At 36.9% G+C, this 15,775-nt stretch overlaps 1 protein-coding gene across 1 annotated transcript in view; it reads right to left on the bottom strand.

The window, feature by feature from the left end:
* Window positions 1-2,081: 2,081 nt before the first annotated feature.
* The window catches only part of LOC121303635 (metalloprotease TIKI1-like), a 70,211-nt gene continuing 56,517 nt past the window's right edge, over window positions 2,082-15,775 (bottom strand). Inside the window, exons 5-7 of the mRNA XM_041234441.1 lie at window positions 9,628-9,718; window positions 6,072-6,326; window positions 2,082-3,014 (exon numbers count right to left, since the gene is read on the bottom strand). Coding sequence (XP_041090375.1) covers window positions 2,822-3,014; window positions 6,072-6,326; window positions 9,628-9,718 — 539 coding nt within the window. The 3' untranslated portion in view covers window positions 2,082-2,821. The remainder of the gene's footprint in view (window positions 3,015-6,071; window positions 6,327-9,627; window positions 9,719-15,775) is intronic.

The raw sequence follows: 15,775 nt of genomic DNA on the forward strand, positions 1-15,775 counted from the left end.
ATGCTAACAATTCCTACAGGTGTCCCAACTTTTGTTGATTACTTACAAACCATCTGTCTGTATAAAAGCAGTGTTGGAACAGACTGTGTTACTACACCCTCTTAAGCATTATTTGGACAGTATTGTACTGCAGGAAGTAGTATATTGCTATCATAATGGAGAGAAAAAGGCAATTAACAAAGGAAGACAGACAGACCATGATATCCTTAAAAGTGTAGGTCTTTACTTTAGAGAAATTGCAAAGAAAGCCAAGGTGTCAGTGAGTACAGTTTCCTACACCATCAAAAGGCACTTGGAAACTGGAGGAAACTCCGACAGGAAGAGGTCTGGCAGACCCAAAGCCACAACAGAATCAGAAGACAAGTTTCTGAGAGTCAACAGCTTGCGAGATAGACGGCTCACAGGACAATAGCTTCAAGCACAGCTTAACACTGGTCGAAGTAAGCAAGTCTCAGTTTCAACTTGCATTACATTGTAAATTTCAATAAAAACTGGAAAAATGGAGGTGTTCTAAAACTTTGGACCGGTAGTGTGTGTGTGTGTGTGTGTGTGTGTGTGTGTGTGTGTGTGTGTGTGTGTGTGTGTATATATATATATATGCACGGTCATGTGATGCCGTTTAACCAATCAGACCCTGTTGTTTTTCCAAGTTGTGTTATAAAACGCTATATTTGTGTTGTGTTAACCTAAACTTTGTTGTGTAGTTATGTTGGCCAACTGGACCAGCATTTGTTGATGTTGTAATTGATGTCTTTCCCCCAACTTTAATAAACTCCATTGGACAAATACATTAAATACCTCTTGATAACTTTCCTTAAGGTAAGTGTGCAATGTTTATTTGGAAAGAGGTTCTTGGAACACAGTCATGGCAAATCACAATGGGTTTACCACCAGTGGGTGCCAGTGAGCTCAGTTTCAGTTTGATTTTAATAAATGGATAATTAAATTGAAGTAGTCTAGGGGCGTAAATTTAATAAACAGTCCAGGGTTAGTTTGATTGTAAAGAAGTGAAACTAAAGCACTAACAGTTTAAAAATAATTAACATTTAGGTTAAAGAAAGCAGCAAGTGTTTTGTTCTTGATATGTTTTGCACAAAAAGTATTTTCATACAATTCATATACAATAATTCAAGCACAACTCACAACAACTGTTTTTTTTTTTTTTAAATGTCCAAATGCAACTGTTTTAAAAACACACACTATGACTACAATATGCTATTTTTTAAAATTTGTTTTGTCTTTGCTTCTGAGGATAATAATGGGTATATTTGGTAAATTTTGATCACTGAGGCTGTATTATTATTATTATTATTATTATTATTATTATTATTATTATTATTATTATTATTATTACGTATTTCTTAGCAGATGCCCTTACCCAGGGTGAATCATGGAAACAGTGTATTTCTATTGGCCGCTCTGTGTGTCAATCACACAGGCTACTGTACAGAGGCTGTTTGGGGTCAATTCCCATATAGATTACATATTTATATATTTGAAAACAGAGTATGGACTTAGTAATACAAATTCAAAATCATTTGTTGGATTAAAAAAAAAAAAAAAGATTTAAACTACTCCTCCACGAAATATGCTTTCTGATAAAACCTTACCACTTACTGGGTCGTGCTGTTATTATTTGAATTTATTTTCAAATATACTGTCAGAGCTATACTGCAAAGGAGTTATATTGTGGACCACGATGAGCTATATATGACTCAAGAGCCATCTGTTGGACAGCCCTGCCCTATTAGAACTAGGACAGTTACAATATAGCAATATGCACATAATGCCTGTGAAGTGGTTAATGTGAAACTTATCACATGATTTCCATGCATTGGTTCAGTAAGACTTTTTTCGCAGTTGATATTTGGGTGGATATTTGTGGTTTAATTTATTACAGTGTGGTTGAATATTACATTTCTGTCATGCTGGAGCCTGTGAGTTCTGAGTTCCTTTACATCTTGCTGTAGTTCATCTCAAATATAAATATACAGGAGTCACTTATCACTGAGATTGCAGACACGCTACATAAAGCATATCTCCCTGTAGGACAGCGATGAAGAATCTTACACATCACAATCAGCTGTCAAAAACATTTAATGTTACCTAGTACTATATACTTTAATAAATTAGCTGAATAACCTCCAATTCAAAACATTTCAGCAAAAAAAAAAAATACATTTTTGCTGTGAGACAATTCATGTTAAGATACTTTTAACACTCACAAGGTATTACAAATGATAAAATATCTTCCATAACTATTAAACGCTCAACAGTTCTACATTTAGAAATAGTAAAAGAAACTTAATAAATGACTGAGTCAAAATTGAAGACATTCAGAAAAACTTTGAAACGCTTGTCATCGACTTTCCTAAGTTTCTTTTAGTATTTAGAATATTATAAAATATATGGTTATCAGTTGTATGATACTCAAATTTAGTGGTGTTTAGTGCCTGTAATATCCAGAAAAATATAATGTTTTTTTACAAAAACAAAAAACAAATTTATCTTTTTTTTTTTTTTTTTGATAATTCTAAATTACACCTATGTTACAGAAGCAATATACAACTCCCATAGCATTACGGGATATAGAAATTCTTCTTGAAGAGAAGAATAAAATAATGGCTAAAGGAATAATTTTCCTTAATTAGTCTAACCTGCTGATAACAATTTAATTTAATCAGGTAAAGTATTTGTTTTCTTTGCCACTTGCGCAGTTCAGTCATGTTCCGATGGTCTTGTGTCAAAAGTCTTTCCATCCATTTTATAAGAGGCAGCTTTGTACACGGTGGGCCTGAGCATTCACAGCATAACTTACAGTTTAGTACAGATGCAACGTCAATATCTGAGCCACCGAAGTCAATATAAAAAGAAGCAGAGACGTTGAAGGTAGTGAGGCGGAGTCCACATACGTCCTGATGTGTTCGGATCTTCCATGCCCGTGGACAAAGGGCTCCACTGTTATATATCCATTTATGATGCGTACCAGCGGACGGGGTGGTGCAACTGTGGTGCTGAAAGACAAGAAAGCAAAGACTAATAAACATCTGAGTTCATATAAGTGCATAACAACAGAACTGGGTTGTGGCCAAGTCTACACAAGTAATTTGACAAGGAGGAAAACTTGGGCATCGCAAAAATGATTTGTGAAAATGGGGACTGTTCATGTGTTTTAAAAAATGCTCAAACAGTTGAGAAAGTTTCAAACACCCAATGAATAAAAAAATTAAAAAAACAGTTAACTATAAATTAGAGGTAGAGTGACAAAGGTTTAATTAATCTAGTTTTATAGCCTCAGAAAAAGCCACCACACCATAAATTCACTTACTCTGCAGCAGAATCCTCACACTCTATTTAGGGTCAGGTGAGGTTTAAAGACGTGTTCACATGACATGAATTTAGAGTTTGGTAAATTAGTTTAATCCGAATGAATGTGATACAATAATAGAATAAGACTTAATGCTGTTGTGCTACTGAGAGCCGATCATGGGCTTGGTTAATACCCCATTAAAGTTTTATGAACAAGGCCTCATCTTGCACTTCATGTGGGGTCTTGCATATACAGTTTTTGTCAGAAAAATGCAATAGTAGTATTAACATTTTGAAATATTTGAAGGCGGCGATACAATGATATACATCTCACAGGCGTTCTGTCAAAACTAGCTCAGTTGAATTAAACCACTGCTTATCCACAGACTATTACTGCTACTGCAATTACTATCACAAATGTGCGTTTCTGAGGCCAATGAAATATATTCTGCTAAATTATTTTATCTTAATATATTTGCAAAATGTTGTCAGTGACTCAGACTACTCTTTCTTAAAGTTCCTGGAAATCATCAGTTTTAATCATACTGCATCTGCCAAAATCACCAGACATAAGCATTCTTATAAAGATGTAAACAATGCAGCATTTTGGATGTTACAGGGTAGGTCGGGTCTGTGAAACCTGATTCTTCTTCTAAACCACTACTGTTGTCTGAAAAAACAGGGGAATATATATTTTTTGTTTAAAAAGAAGAAATCTAGAAGCCAGTCTGTGCCTCCAGCACAAGGATACCTTTAAGGGATCCATGACCAATTAAATTAGTTTTACTGAGACCTGCAGCAGTGTAGCAGGAGATGGGTGCTGGAGAGCAGCCAGCAGCCAGTGGTGCAGAGACCTGGGAAAGAGTTGGGAGCGAATACAGGAGTATAGTCTTTAGTCAGTGAGTCAAACCTGCTGAGAATTCACATTAAATAATGTCAACTTTGCTTTTCATGTCCATACAGTTATGATTGGAACAGAGCCATTCATAACAAACTGACAGGTTTGGTTGTGACTGGTCGATGACAAAGGTGTAGAAATGCTCGTTTCAGATAAGGAGACATTAATGTCCAATGGAAATGGCACTACGTGTGGTTCAAGGAATTTGATGTGGAGGCCAGCTTTTTAAGGACAACTAGGTAGGCAGTTAGGTAGGCTGACCCAAACTTGAAATTTAACTTGAGCATTTAAGCAGCATGAAATTGAAATTCTCATTTCAGAATCTGTGGCTTTATTTATGAGTCACTTTTAGCACTGGCATATGTTTTTCATTAATGATATGTATTCATACCTGATTGGTCTTGGTTTTGTTATTTGGATAGATTTTTAAGGTTAAATTCAAAGTAGTAATTCTTTTTAGGCCTGGTGATATCATTTTCCAAAACAGCAGGCATGTTTTTCTTTGTTTCTTTCTTTTAACCTGCATCAGGAGGCCCTGCTGTACTAGAGCCAAATCAAGCAGATAGCCTGTAATGGACCCCAAAGAACACAGCATGCAGCACCAAATAAAAAAATAAAAATAAAAAAAGGTGAAAGGTACTGTATATTTGCTGGAAAGGAAAATGTGTCTTGGCTGTACATGGCTGTACATCTTCTTCTCTTCTAGGATTGTTGTACCTTTTGTGTGTGCATGCGTTTGTATTCACTTGTAGTACACACCTGAACATGAAGATATAGAAATGCTCCCACTTTGCATCAAGCCCATGGTTAACTGTATAGTTATCATTTTAAAAATGGTGGAAATCTGTACTCACTTCCAAATAGGGCCATGTGTATTTGTGTATAAAAATAAATAAATAAATAAAACCAGAACATTAGCTTAAATATGTTTTCAATGGCTTCTGAAGGCCGTCATAAGTAAGACTTTCATTACTCTCACCATTATATACAGTACAATAAAAAAAGGTACAGCTAAATTTGCTTTCTGTTATCAGTAGGGTTCTCATTCTAGAGACAGCCTACTCTTGTTTGTTTCTGTACAGAGCCTGAAGGAGGTAGTGAAATATATTTGCACAGTGAGATATCCCACTGTCTTACAGGATATTTGTGGAAAAGAGCAAAGCTGAAATGTAGATATCCATGACAGACTGATGTGCAAAAGGTGTGTTTATTTTAACCTGAATTCTAACATGAATCACTCACTGTAGGTCACATCCATGTAAAATATAAATACACATTACACTGTGCAGTTATGCAAACTGCTTCTTAATGGAAAAAAATTTTCTGTTAAAATGTTTTCTTCAAGCAGTATAAATGGTTTATTCTTTTGAGGACCATTTACTGTAGAGGTGACACAGATGACAACTCAGCTGCTGACTGGCACAATCACAAAAAATCTTATTCACTTTCATAGGGATGGCTGAGATTTATGGCTAGAAAAGCTTTCCTGGTAAACTCAACCAGAACGGTTTTTGCAAAACCTCCCATGGGAGGCCTAGGAACTGGCTTGTTAGACTTGATATCTGTTTTACCTTTTACCATTACCTCTCAGATTGCACAGCTCAAGCCTTGCTAACACAAACACTGGATGTTTGTTTTGAGTGTGCATGTGTAGCGGAAAGCAGGTAAAAGAGTAAACATCAGATTAGTTTTGACTGAAAAAGAAACACTAGTGCAATGCATGTATTTGGTGGTACATCACTCGCGTTACCAGCATGTGCTTTATTGTGTTAGTGAAGCCAGTGACCAGACCTACTTACCTTATTGTATTTTAAACCCTGTTGCCTTCATTTTCATATCACATAAGCATCTATCTGATGATTACCTTTCTTCGATCCGGACCCACAAGTCATTGAACTGGCGAAGCCTCTTCTTATTTTGCTTCCTGCGTTTCTTCTTGTACTTGCGGTCCACCTTCTCGAGCAGGTCTAGGCTGTCCGGGAGCAGCATGTGGGGCAGCAGCTCGTCCTCCTGGTCCTGCTCTTGACGGAACGGTTCCAAGTGAGGCTCCTGCTCCAGCTCCTGGGCGGTGGAGTAGGGGGTAAAGAGCGGAGAGGAGGGCGACTTCTGGCTCTTCTCACTGAGCAAAACAAACAGATAAGTCTGTGAGGTCCTATGCAGTAAAGACTATAGATGTCATACTTCACTGATGAAGATACGCTACCTGTATGTATCATGTATTAGGAAATATTTTAATATAAAAGTTATCCGTGGTTGAGTGAACAGCTACATATTTAAGTCTTCTACTCCATGTGTGTTTTGTTTCTGTATTTGCCCATAACGACTTTTTCATTAAAAAGTATATCAGTTGAAATAGGAACTACCATGAAACAATTGGTTCAACAGCCATCAAACATACAAGTGTACACCTATATGCATCTTCTGTGAATGTTTCCAAACAGGGCAATAGCAAAAGTTTAACTTTCATGGCCCTATGCTTTGGTTTTTACCCAGGATCAACCAATATGTTTTTCTGTATCTTAAGCATTGCCTGGTTAATGGTCCTCTCTCTGAATTACAGATAAAATAGCAGCAAGCAATACCACGCACATGTTCTCTTGAATAAGTATGGCAGCTTCTTCTAATGCAATACACTTAGCTTTTATCTTTCTGCAAATTGCACTTTGAATGTTGTTTTAATATCAATAACATTCCAAGAATGTAAAATTACTGCTGTAGAAATGTAGGCAGTTTTGTACAGCCAAAAGACCAAATCTTGATATATGTTTTTACTGGGAAACAGCATATCCTTAAGCCCCCCAGTGTCTCTTTCAACCAGGGGTTACATTTATATAGCTTTTTATACAGCCTGGTCATAAAACACACACACAGACACAGACACACACACAGATACAGACACACACACACACACACACACACACACACACACACACACACACACAGACACACACACACACACACACACACACACACACACACACACACACACACACACACACACACACACACACACACACACACACACACACACACACACACACACACACACACACACACACACACACACACACACACACACACACACACACACACACACACACACACACACACACACACACACACACACACACACACACACACACACACACACACACACACACACACACAGACACAGACACACACACACACACACACACACACACACACACACACACACACACACACACACACAGACACAGACACACACACACACACACACACACACACACACAGACACACACACACACACACACACACACTTGCATGTGGTTTCCTTAGCGGCAGTAAGATTTTAATGATACCAGGAGAGAGACTATCAACTTCTTTCAGTCTCAATGCTATTGCCATGCGTCCCTATCAATCTCTATCTACCCACACCGGAAACAAGGGTCATACTGGAGACAAGAAGACGTGACCAAACTTAATACTAGGCTGAGGGTAGATGCAGATTGTTATCAACCGGAGGCAGACAAGAGAGTGATTGACAAAAGCTACATAGCAGAAAGATAGAATGCAAAGGAAAGGGTGACGTTGGAGGTTTGTTTTTTTTTTCTTTTCTTTTTTTTACCTGCATAAACACTGAATTGCTATAGACACATAGGGGTATGAACAAAAATCAAGAAACTAGACTTTTGATTCTTTGCTGTAAAAACATTTGTCTTTGTAACAAAAATTTTTTAAGGTTGTCACCAGCTTTAACACTTTAGACAAACAGTAGTTTTCAATAAAAGCTCCTTTCAAAAGTTCTTTTATTAAAGTGGACCTACCTAAGAAAATCAACCAAAAAGATAGAGCTTAGTAGCTACACTATCTACTATGAAATATATATATATATATATATATATATATATATATATATATATATATATAATATATATTATATATATAAGGAGAATAAAAACTAAAAGCATTTAAAATATACTGTTGTTGAAATTCCAATTCAAAAAGGACTTTACAAAAAAATGGTAGTTTAATTGAAATAAACATATGCAATGCAAACAATGCTCTGCAATAAACTCACAATTGTATATTTATGAAAGCCATGTTAATGCCAGAAAAACACTTACATTCATCATACTGGCTGTTTTAAAAAGCATTCTCTGTTCTCACTCTTCAATGTTTAAAGAGGTGCTGTACAACATACTGTCTCTAAAACACTGACCTCACTTTACAAATAACATAGTTTGCATCCTGGTACATTCTCTGTTTATTTTCTTCTTGGTTTTAAAAAATAAGCATTACGTGATTCGTGGATCACCAGCTATTTCAAGAAAATAAAACGCAATTACTGTTTGAGTGCCACGACTGTTACTGGGGCAACAAATATAAAGAGGATGCATTTATAATAAATCAAGAATAAGTACCGTAGTTGATGTACTAATTTGATTGATTCTTATTTTAGGTTTTTTTTAATTATTATTAAAAGGAATGACAGGTTTCACTGTGTTAAAAAGGTGTTGGGAAATGTTATATTATTTGCAGGAAATCCATTTTTCACAACAATCTGAGCATAACTTAACATCTGTTTTGGGTCTGTGGTAAAATTACACAAACTATGGTTGCGCTTATTTGGAAAAAAAAAATTCCATTTGAAATACAGTTGGAAAATTAAGAAAAAAATACCATGCAGACCTTGGGATGAAGCCGGTTATTGTCTGAAAAGCATGTGTAAAGCCTTATGCCAGTTTAAGTGATAAAATATGGTCTGCCAATTTTACAGAGCAAAATGTAATAAGTAACTAATCTGTGGTACAAGAGGTCGAAAAGGCAGCCTGTAACAACCGTCACCATGCAAAGTTGCAGTAAATTAAGTAAAAAACTACTATGATGGTCACTGAGAGATGCGTAGACGCTTATTCAATGACTATGATGGTCACTGAGTGATAATTAGATGCTTATCTAGTTTCCTAGACAATCAAAAGGTTTCAACAGAAGTACCTCTCCAGTCAAGCAAAATGTGTTGATAAGGACGTAAAGCCACATTTATTGTAGAAAATTACTGCATTGATATATACAATTGGTTTCTATTATCTATGACCCTGTCCACTAAGACTCTGAGCTCTGCAGCCTGCCCAAAGAAGACATTGAGAAAGTCATCTTTAAAACAAGTCAGCATGGAGAACAAGTAGTCCCAAGTTATGTTAAGCATGACCTCCACTTGTAAATACAATGTTTGCACTTATTAAAACAAATAAACCAGTTTCCTGTTTAAAACAGCAGAGACTAGGATAACTGAGCAGGCTTGGTTGACCATTCCAGACGATTGGCAAGAAGAATCATTGGCCAATGATGTCATTAGCAAAACAGATATGAAACTATTGGGGCTCCAGTGTATTTTCTCAAACAGAAAGAAAGCAGAGTAAGAGACGTGTTTATATTACCTGTTAATGGGTTGCCCTGCGGGGGTATGCTCTACTTCATATCCCTCTCTCCGTAACACATCAATCACTGTGTTGTTGCCCAGGAAGTGACCTGCAATATAAACAGTTCGACTTTCAACCCCCATATGTATCAAGGCATACATACCAGCGTGAATCAGCATAGACTTCTGCTAGCTTCTCTACAGCAGCTGTGCTTCTACTTACCAGCAAAATACAATTATATTGTTGATTACTTGTTATTTGGCTTTTAAAGCATATTAGTCTTTATCTTTAAAGGACATAACAATAACAACAATAAAAAACAAGGTTGCTTTTGATAGTATTGTTGTATTTATCGGTAATGAAGACCTTCATACTAGGGGAACTCAGTTTGGACAAATTTGCAGTTTCTTATTCTAATGTAACCATAAAGAAAGGGAAGCTTTATAAAATATTTGTCTTGCAATATTGTACTAGTTTTCACCTTTGAGATGCAAATTTGTGTTTTCAAGAGTGTCCTGTGAGGTTAATATACTAGAATAAATGGAACAATGAAATCAGATCAATGTCAAATCTGTTTTACCAATTCGAGAATCGGTCAAACACAATCTATTTATGTTTGACTGGTAAGTAATGAGATGAAATAAGACTGCAGCATTTAAAATGTAAAACCTTTGTTACTGTTTCTTTTTTTTTTTTTTTTAGCAGTCGGCAATTATTTTTTGTATTTTCTTCCAATCTAGAATATCCAATTATTTTTAGGCTCAGCTCACCACTACCACCCTGCGCTGACTCAGGAGCAGCGAAGACGAACACGCGCTGTCCTCCGAAGCGTGTGCCATCAGCCAACATCTTCTTTTCACACTGCAGACTCACCATGTAGCCATCTCAGAGCGACAGTGTCGGAGGACAAAGCAGCTCAGGGCAGCTTACAGGCAAGCCTGCAGGCACCCAGCCAGACTATAGGGGTCGCTGGTGTGCGGTGAGCTGAGGACACCCTGGCCGACCTAACCTCCCCCAACCCCCCTGCCCCGGGCAGTGCTCGGCCAATTGTGCGCAGGCCCCTGGGAACTCCCGTCCACGGTCGGCAGTGGAATAGCCTGGACTCAAACAGGTGACGTCCAGGCTGTAGGGCGCATGCAGAGTGCCTTTACTGGATGTGCCACTCGGGAGCCCTTGTTACTGTTTCTAAAAGTAGAGTTGTAATTTAGATGCTGGAACCAGACCAAAATGTATGTGTGTGTGTGTGTGTGTGTGTGTGTGTGTGTGTGTGTGTATATATATATATATATATATATATATATATATATATATATATATATATATATATATATATATATATATATATATATACATATTTATGCTGATTTTTCAGAAGACATAACAAATAATACAAAGCCCTATTCGCTGAATCATCAGCAGATCTCAGTGAATATTAAGGTATCCAAGCGAAATTAAAAGATCCTAAATACATATAAAAAAGTTATTTCCCTATTTCAACTGATTCTACTATGTATAACGAGTTGTACATTTAGAAACTTTACATAATGAATGCTGGTTTTGAAAACAAAGGCTAGTATGGAGGAGTACTTGGGAACAATTCTTCTGACCACTGGTATCAATAAATCAATATGGTCCTACAAGGTCAGTAGAGTTAAGCCCAGACTTAATAAATCTGCAATCCATCTTCTTGAGTAATGAAGGGCAAGCTGTCCCTGAGAAGCACATCAGCAGCCCAGACAATGGGTGACCCATAAATACCATTGAGTGAGAGGCTTCACCCTGAGTCCCAGATCAAACAACCCTGCAGGAGGTGAAAACGGATCCAAAAGAGCATAACAGGGAGTAGGCCTCTGTCACCTGTTTCTCTTTTGGGCCTACATACACCCCAGTGACCCTGGAAGAAAAGCCTGCACTCTCAGGCCATAGAAGACTCGGCTTTGCCACACAATTCTCTATTATCCCCACACAGCTAGGTGAAATGATGCATTGAGGGGTCAGTTTACCATGTCAGGGGTCTCTATTCTCCTCCACTCATTCACAAAGGAAATGGGAGGCCATTGTGTGCAGCAGCTCAGCCATGTACCATATTGGTGTGTAAATAAGAACAAGGCCTTTAATCTATCCTTAATGGAAAGAGAACATAAGAAAGTTTACAAACGAGAGGAGGCCATTCGTCCCATCTTGCTTGTTTGGTTGTTAGTAGCATATTGATCCCAGAATCTCATCAAGGAGCTTCTTGAAAGATCCCAGGGTGTCAGCTTCACTTAGTCTTGATAATGTACTGATAGAGCAGCTTTCTAACACTGGCTTACCAATTAAGTTTTCTGAGCATGTGCTGGGCTTTTAACAGCAATATTTTCTTTAGTAGAACCGGACTGGGATTGTGAATGGCCTTTTATGTCTACAATTTAAAGTTTTTAATTCCTCTATTTATTTTTTTAACCATATGGCCCCTACATTATCTAAATTTTAAACATATATTAAGACTGGCCCTTAAATTATATTACTAACTGTACAAGTCAGGTATCAAACAGTGGTGTTAGCAAATATATCATACATATTGTGACCTGTTCTTTTTCACAAAAGGCAAACAGGGAAGAAAATTACGTAGAATAGGTGGAGAATAAAAATAAAACTTACAGCTGCTAAAACTAGTTAGCATGATCTATTCACACACTAATGGATAGTTTTTGAAAGCTGTACCTACTGAAACTTTCACAGCATTCCTTGGACAGAAAACAGCTAGTCTGACCAATTTCACCCTAAAGAGAATGAGCCTGAAGAAAACAGTGGATTGACAAAGCAGCAAAGCTGGTGATTTATGGGAGCAGTCTTAATGAGAGGACTTAGGAAGGACAGACAGAAGGCACACTAAGAAGAGGATGAATGAAAAAATGCTGGGAAGATGACATCAAAGGAAGGTCCAAAACTGGTCTTATCAAACCTAGCCACTGAGGGCAGGACCGGGTGAAGTGGAGAAGCCAAATTAAAGAATAGGACCTGTCTGACGATGCAATTGCTGAACTGTAAACAGGCTTTAAGAAAACCCTTCCACTGACAGAAAAGAAAGACACTGTATATAATATAAATTTAAAATAAACACTCCTGGGTCTTTTTTGTCAGATAATGAAAAATAAAGACACACTGTTAATATTATGACAGAACGTGAGAAAGACACAATTCACACTACGCCGATAAAGGCAGGAATACAAAGAATTTGTCTACAAAGTAGTTTCTTGATTTTTTAATAAATATTTTATGACTGAGTAGTTAAATTTATTGATTCATTTTTATATCTAAGACCTCGTCTGGCCCAATATTGTTTAGATAACTGAAGCTTTGAAATAGTACGAAGCACAGTTTGTAACCCAAGCTGTTACTTTGCATGATGCTTGGGCAGCTGACAAACACTTTTGCAGTGGGGGACCCTGTATTTCAGCATCCTAGGTTCCTTGCTATGACTGTGCCACTTCACTTTGCAACTAATACAATTTAAATTGCAATTATTCTTACTTTATTCACACTTAGACCCTTGAGGAAACACACAACATAAAATGTTGTGCACAGCCAAAACACACCAACTTGACGTTTATGCCAAAGGGCACATTAAGGAATATACTAAACAAAGTTTGTAGCAAAACGTTTGAAGCCTCCCCCAGCACAATAGACAGAGGAAGATACCAATGTATAGAGTAAGTGCTTATAGACACAGAAACCACTAAATATATCATTAGCTTGGTGTATTTAAGAGAATTCTGTAATTAAGTAAAACCAGGCAACCTCCCTTAATCTTCTGTTTAGTTCAACTCGGGTTACAATAAAGAATGGTAGAAAAGCTATTTTCATTAAAAGTAAACAGCATTCAGGGATCCTTGTAGAGAACATAAACTAATTTTTCTGGCCTGCACTTATGAAGGAGTTGCCAGTCTTATTGCAGGGTGTTTACAACAAGAAACAATGAAAATTATTTAAATTCTTAGTTGAAATTGATGGCAATGTATTAACACATGTATGTGTGTGTGTGTGTTGGGGGGGGGGGGGGGGGGGAGTACATTATTCACTTTGCAAAAGCTTAATGTAGGGTTGGACCTTTTAAATGCTATCCATAGTGGGTATTACTACACAGCAACATCGCCACAACAACAGAACGTTCAACAGAGATTTTCAGGGTATGTTTGGCAAGAAAAACACAACTCCTTCAGGAAAAACCCACTATTGTATAGAAACAAAGAGATATATGGAAATATGGAAGGCATTCCCCAAAGGGGTTTGTGGTCGGGATGTGGTTCATGGAGAAACCAAAGTTGGAGAGATGCTTAGATGGAATCAAGCTGTTCTCCACATGAATGGAGGTAAAAAATATATCAAATTAATGAAAGAAGAACAAAAGAGAATAAGAATGACTATGGCAGGAGTTACCAAACGCTCAAGGCTTAAACCCTCCCCTCTAACACGCTATGCCTCCCGACGAAGGAACCCCACCAAATGAAGCCATAGAAATGTAGTTTCTTTTTACAGTCACACCCTTTTTTAATGTATCATGTTAGCACAGGTATTGGAAATGAAGATTAGAAATCTGTAATATACTGTCGCTGAAGTCAAGGGGTGAAGTCACGGGGTGATCAGGAAAAATTACAGACTTAGAAGGGTTATACTGAAGTTGTGCTATAGTGGTATTATTGTATTTGTATTCTCAAAATGGAAAAAAAAAAACAGTGAATGTATGTGTTTACTATTATTGGAACCATGCAATTACACAATAATCCATTACCAAACATTGTTTACATGAAAAGTTATGTTGAGTCTCAATCTTGGACTGAGATTTTTTGAATGTCAAACAAAATGTAAATCAAGGCCAACATGATTGAGAATTTACACAAACACCTTGTTCAACGTCTAGAACTTGTCAAGCACCATTGAAATTAATAGGCCCTGGCGGGTTTTGGGTTAAAGTCACAATCTAACATGCATGCCAAGCTTCCCCCGGCAGTGGATTAATTTATGTACAGGAGACTCCACAGATCATCTTTGTCATGGTAGACTTAATCACTGAGTTACACAGCCATACTCTGAATAAACTGCCTTGAATTTCACATCTCCCTATTATCCAATTTGGTTAGCTTTTAACTGATTAAAATGATAACACAGGTAATAAAATTATATATATATATATATATATATATATATATATATATATATATATATATATATATATATATGTTTTTTCATTGCTTCTGAAAAGAATTCATTCCAAGCTCATTTATTCACCTTATAATGGAGGAAACAGCTATTTAAAATAAACATGTGGTATATACCAAAAAAGAATCTTAACAACTATCGGTCTTTAACACTCTGTAAATGTATATTTTTCAAGAAGTCTAATATGATAAGTGTACAGTTTAACTTGAGAAATGTCTTCAGTTTTACATACAAGATTGTCTGTTTTAGGAGATACGCAGGCTGTACCCACATATATCCAGAGCACATTGAATTCTATTTATTCACATTCATGATTGCTAGAAGAGATATGAGTAAATAAAGCCAAACAGCCCAAAAAGACAGATATTAATTAAGGTCTTCTCTCCTTGCTAATTCATTTTGATATTGTTTGGCTTCTCTAAAAAGTGATTTGGTAACATTATTGAACATTTCATTTTGAATCAAGAGTTTGGAAATGTCGCTTTTTGGCATACCTTTTTCTCGTGAGCCTGAGATAGTGCAGACTGCTTGTGACAACTGGGAATGGAAACAGTAGTCTGCTTAACTAATTTGCTCTGTTGACCCGGTGAAAATACCGTAAGGTCTTTCTGGAGCCAGAAAATAGCCCAGTGTTTTTTTTTTTTCCTTCAGTGGGGAGCCTGCCCAGAGGCAGAGCAAAGAGTCAACTAATTATCACTGAAATGGGAGCTCAGAGAAGGGTTTCCGTTTGCTAGCTAAGTTTAGCTAAATAGTTACCTTTTTTTTGTTGAGTCATCTAATGAAGTGTGAAGGCAGTGCAAAATGAAGCTACAAAATGAATTCCCACCAAGATAAACACTAAAATCCCCCAAAAAAGTCAAAATAAAATAATCTTTTCAACACTTTAACTATGCTTATTTGACCAAGAATATGTGCTATATGCCCAGCTATGTAGTACAGAATCATACATTGCATCATCTTTCCTTTT

Source organism: Polyodon spathula, chromosome 2, assembly GCF_017654505.1.
Source record: "Polyodon spathula isolate WHYD16114869_AA chromosome 2, ASM1765450v1, whole genome shotgun sequence".
In the NCBI taxonomy this organism is placed as follows: Eukaryota; Metazoa; Chordata; class Actinopteri; order Acipenseriformes; family Polyodontidae; genus Polyodon; species Polyodon spathula.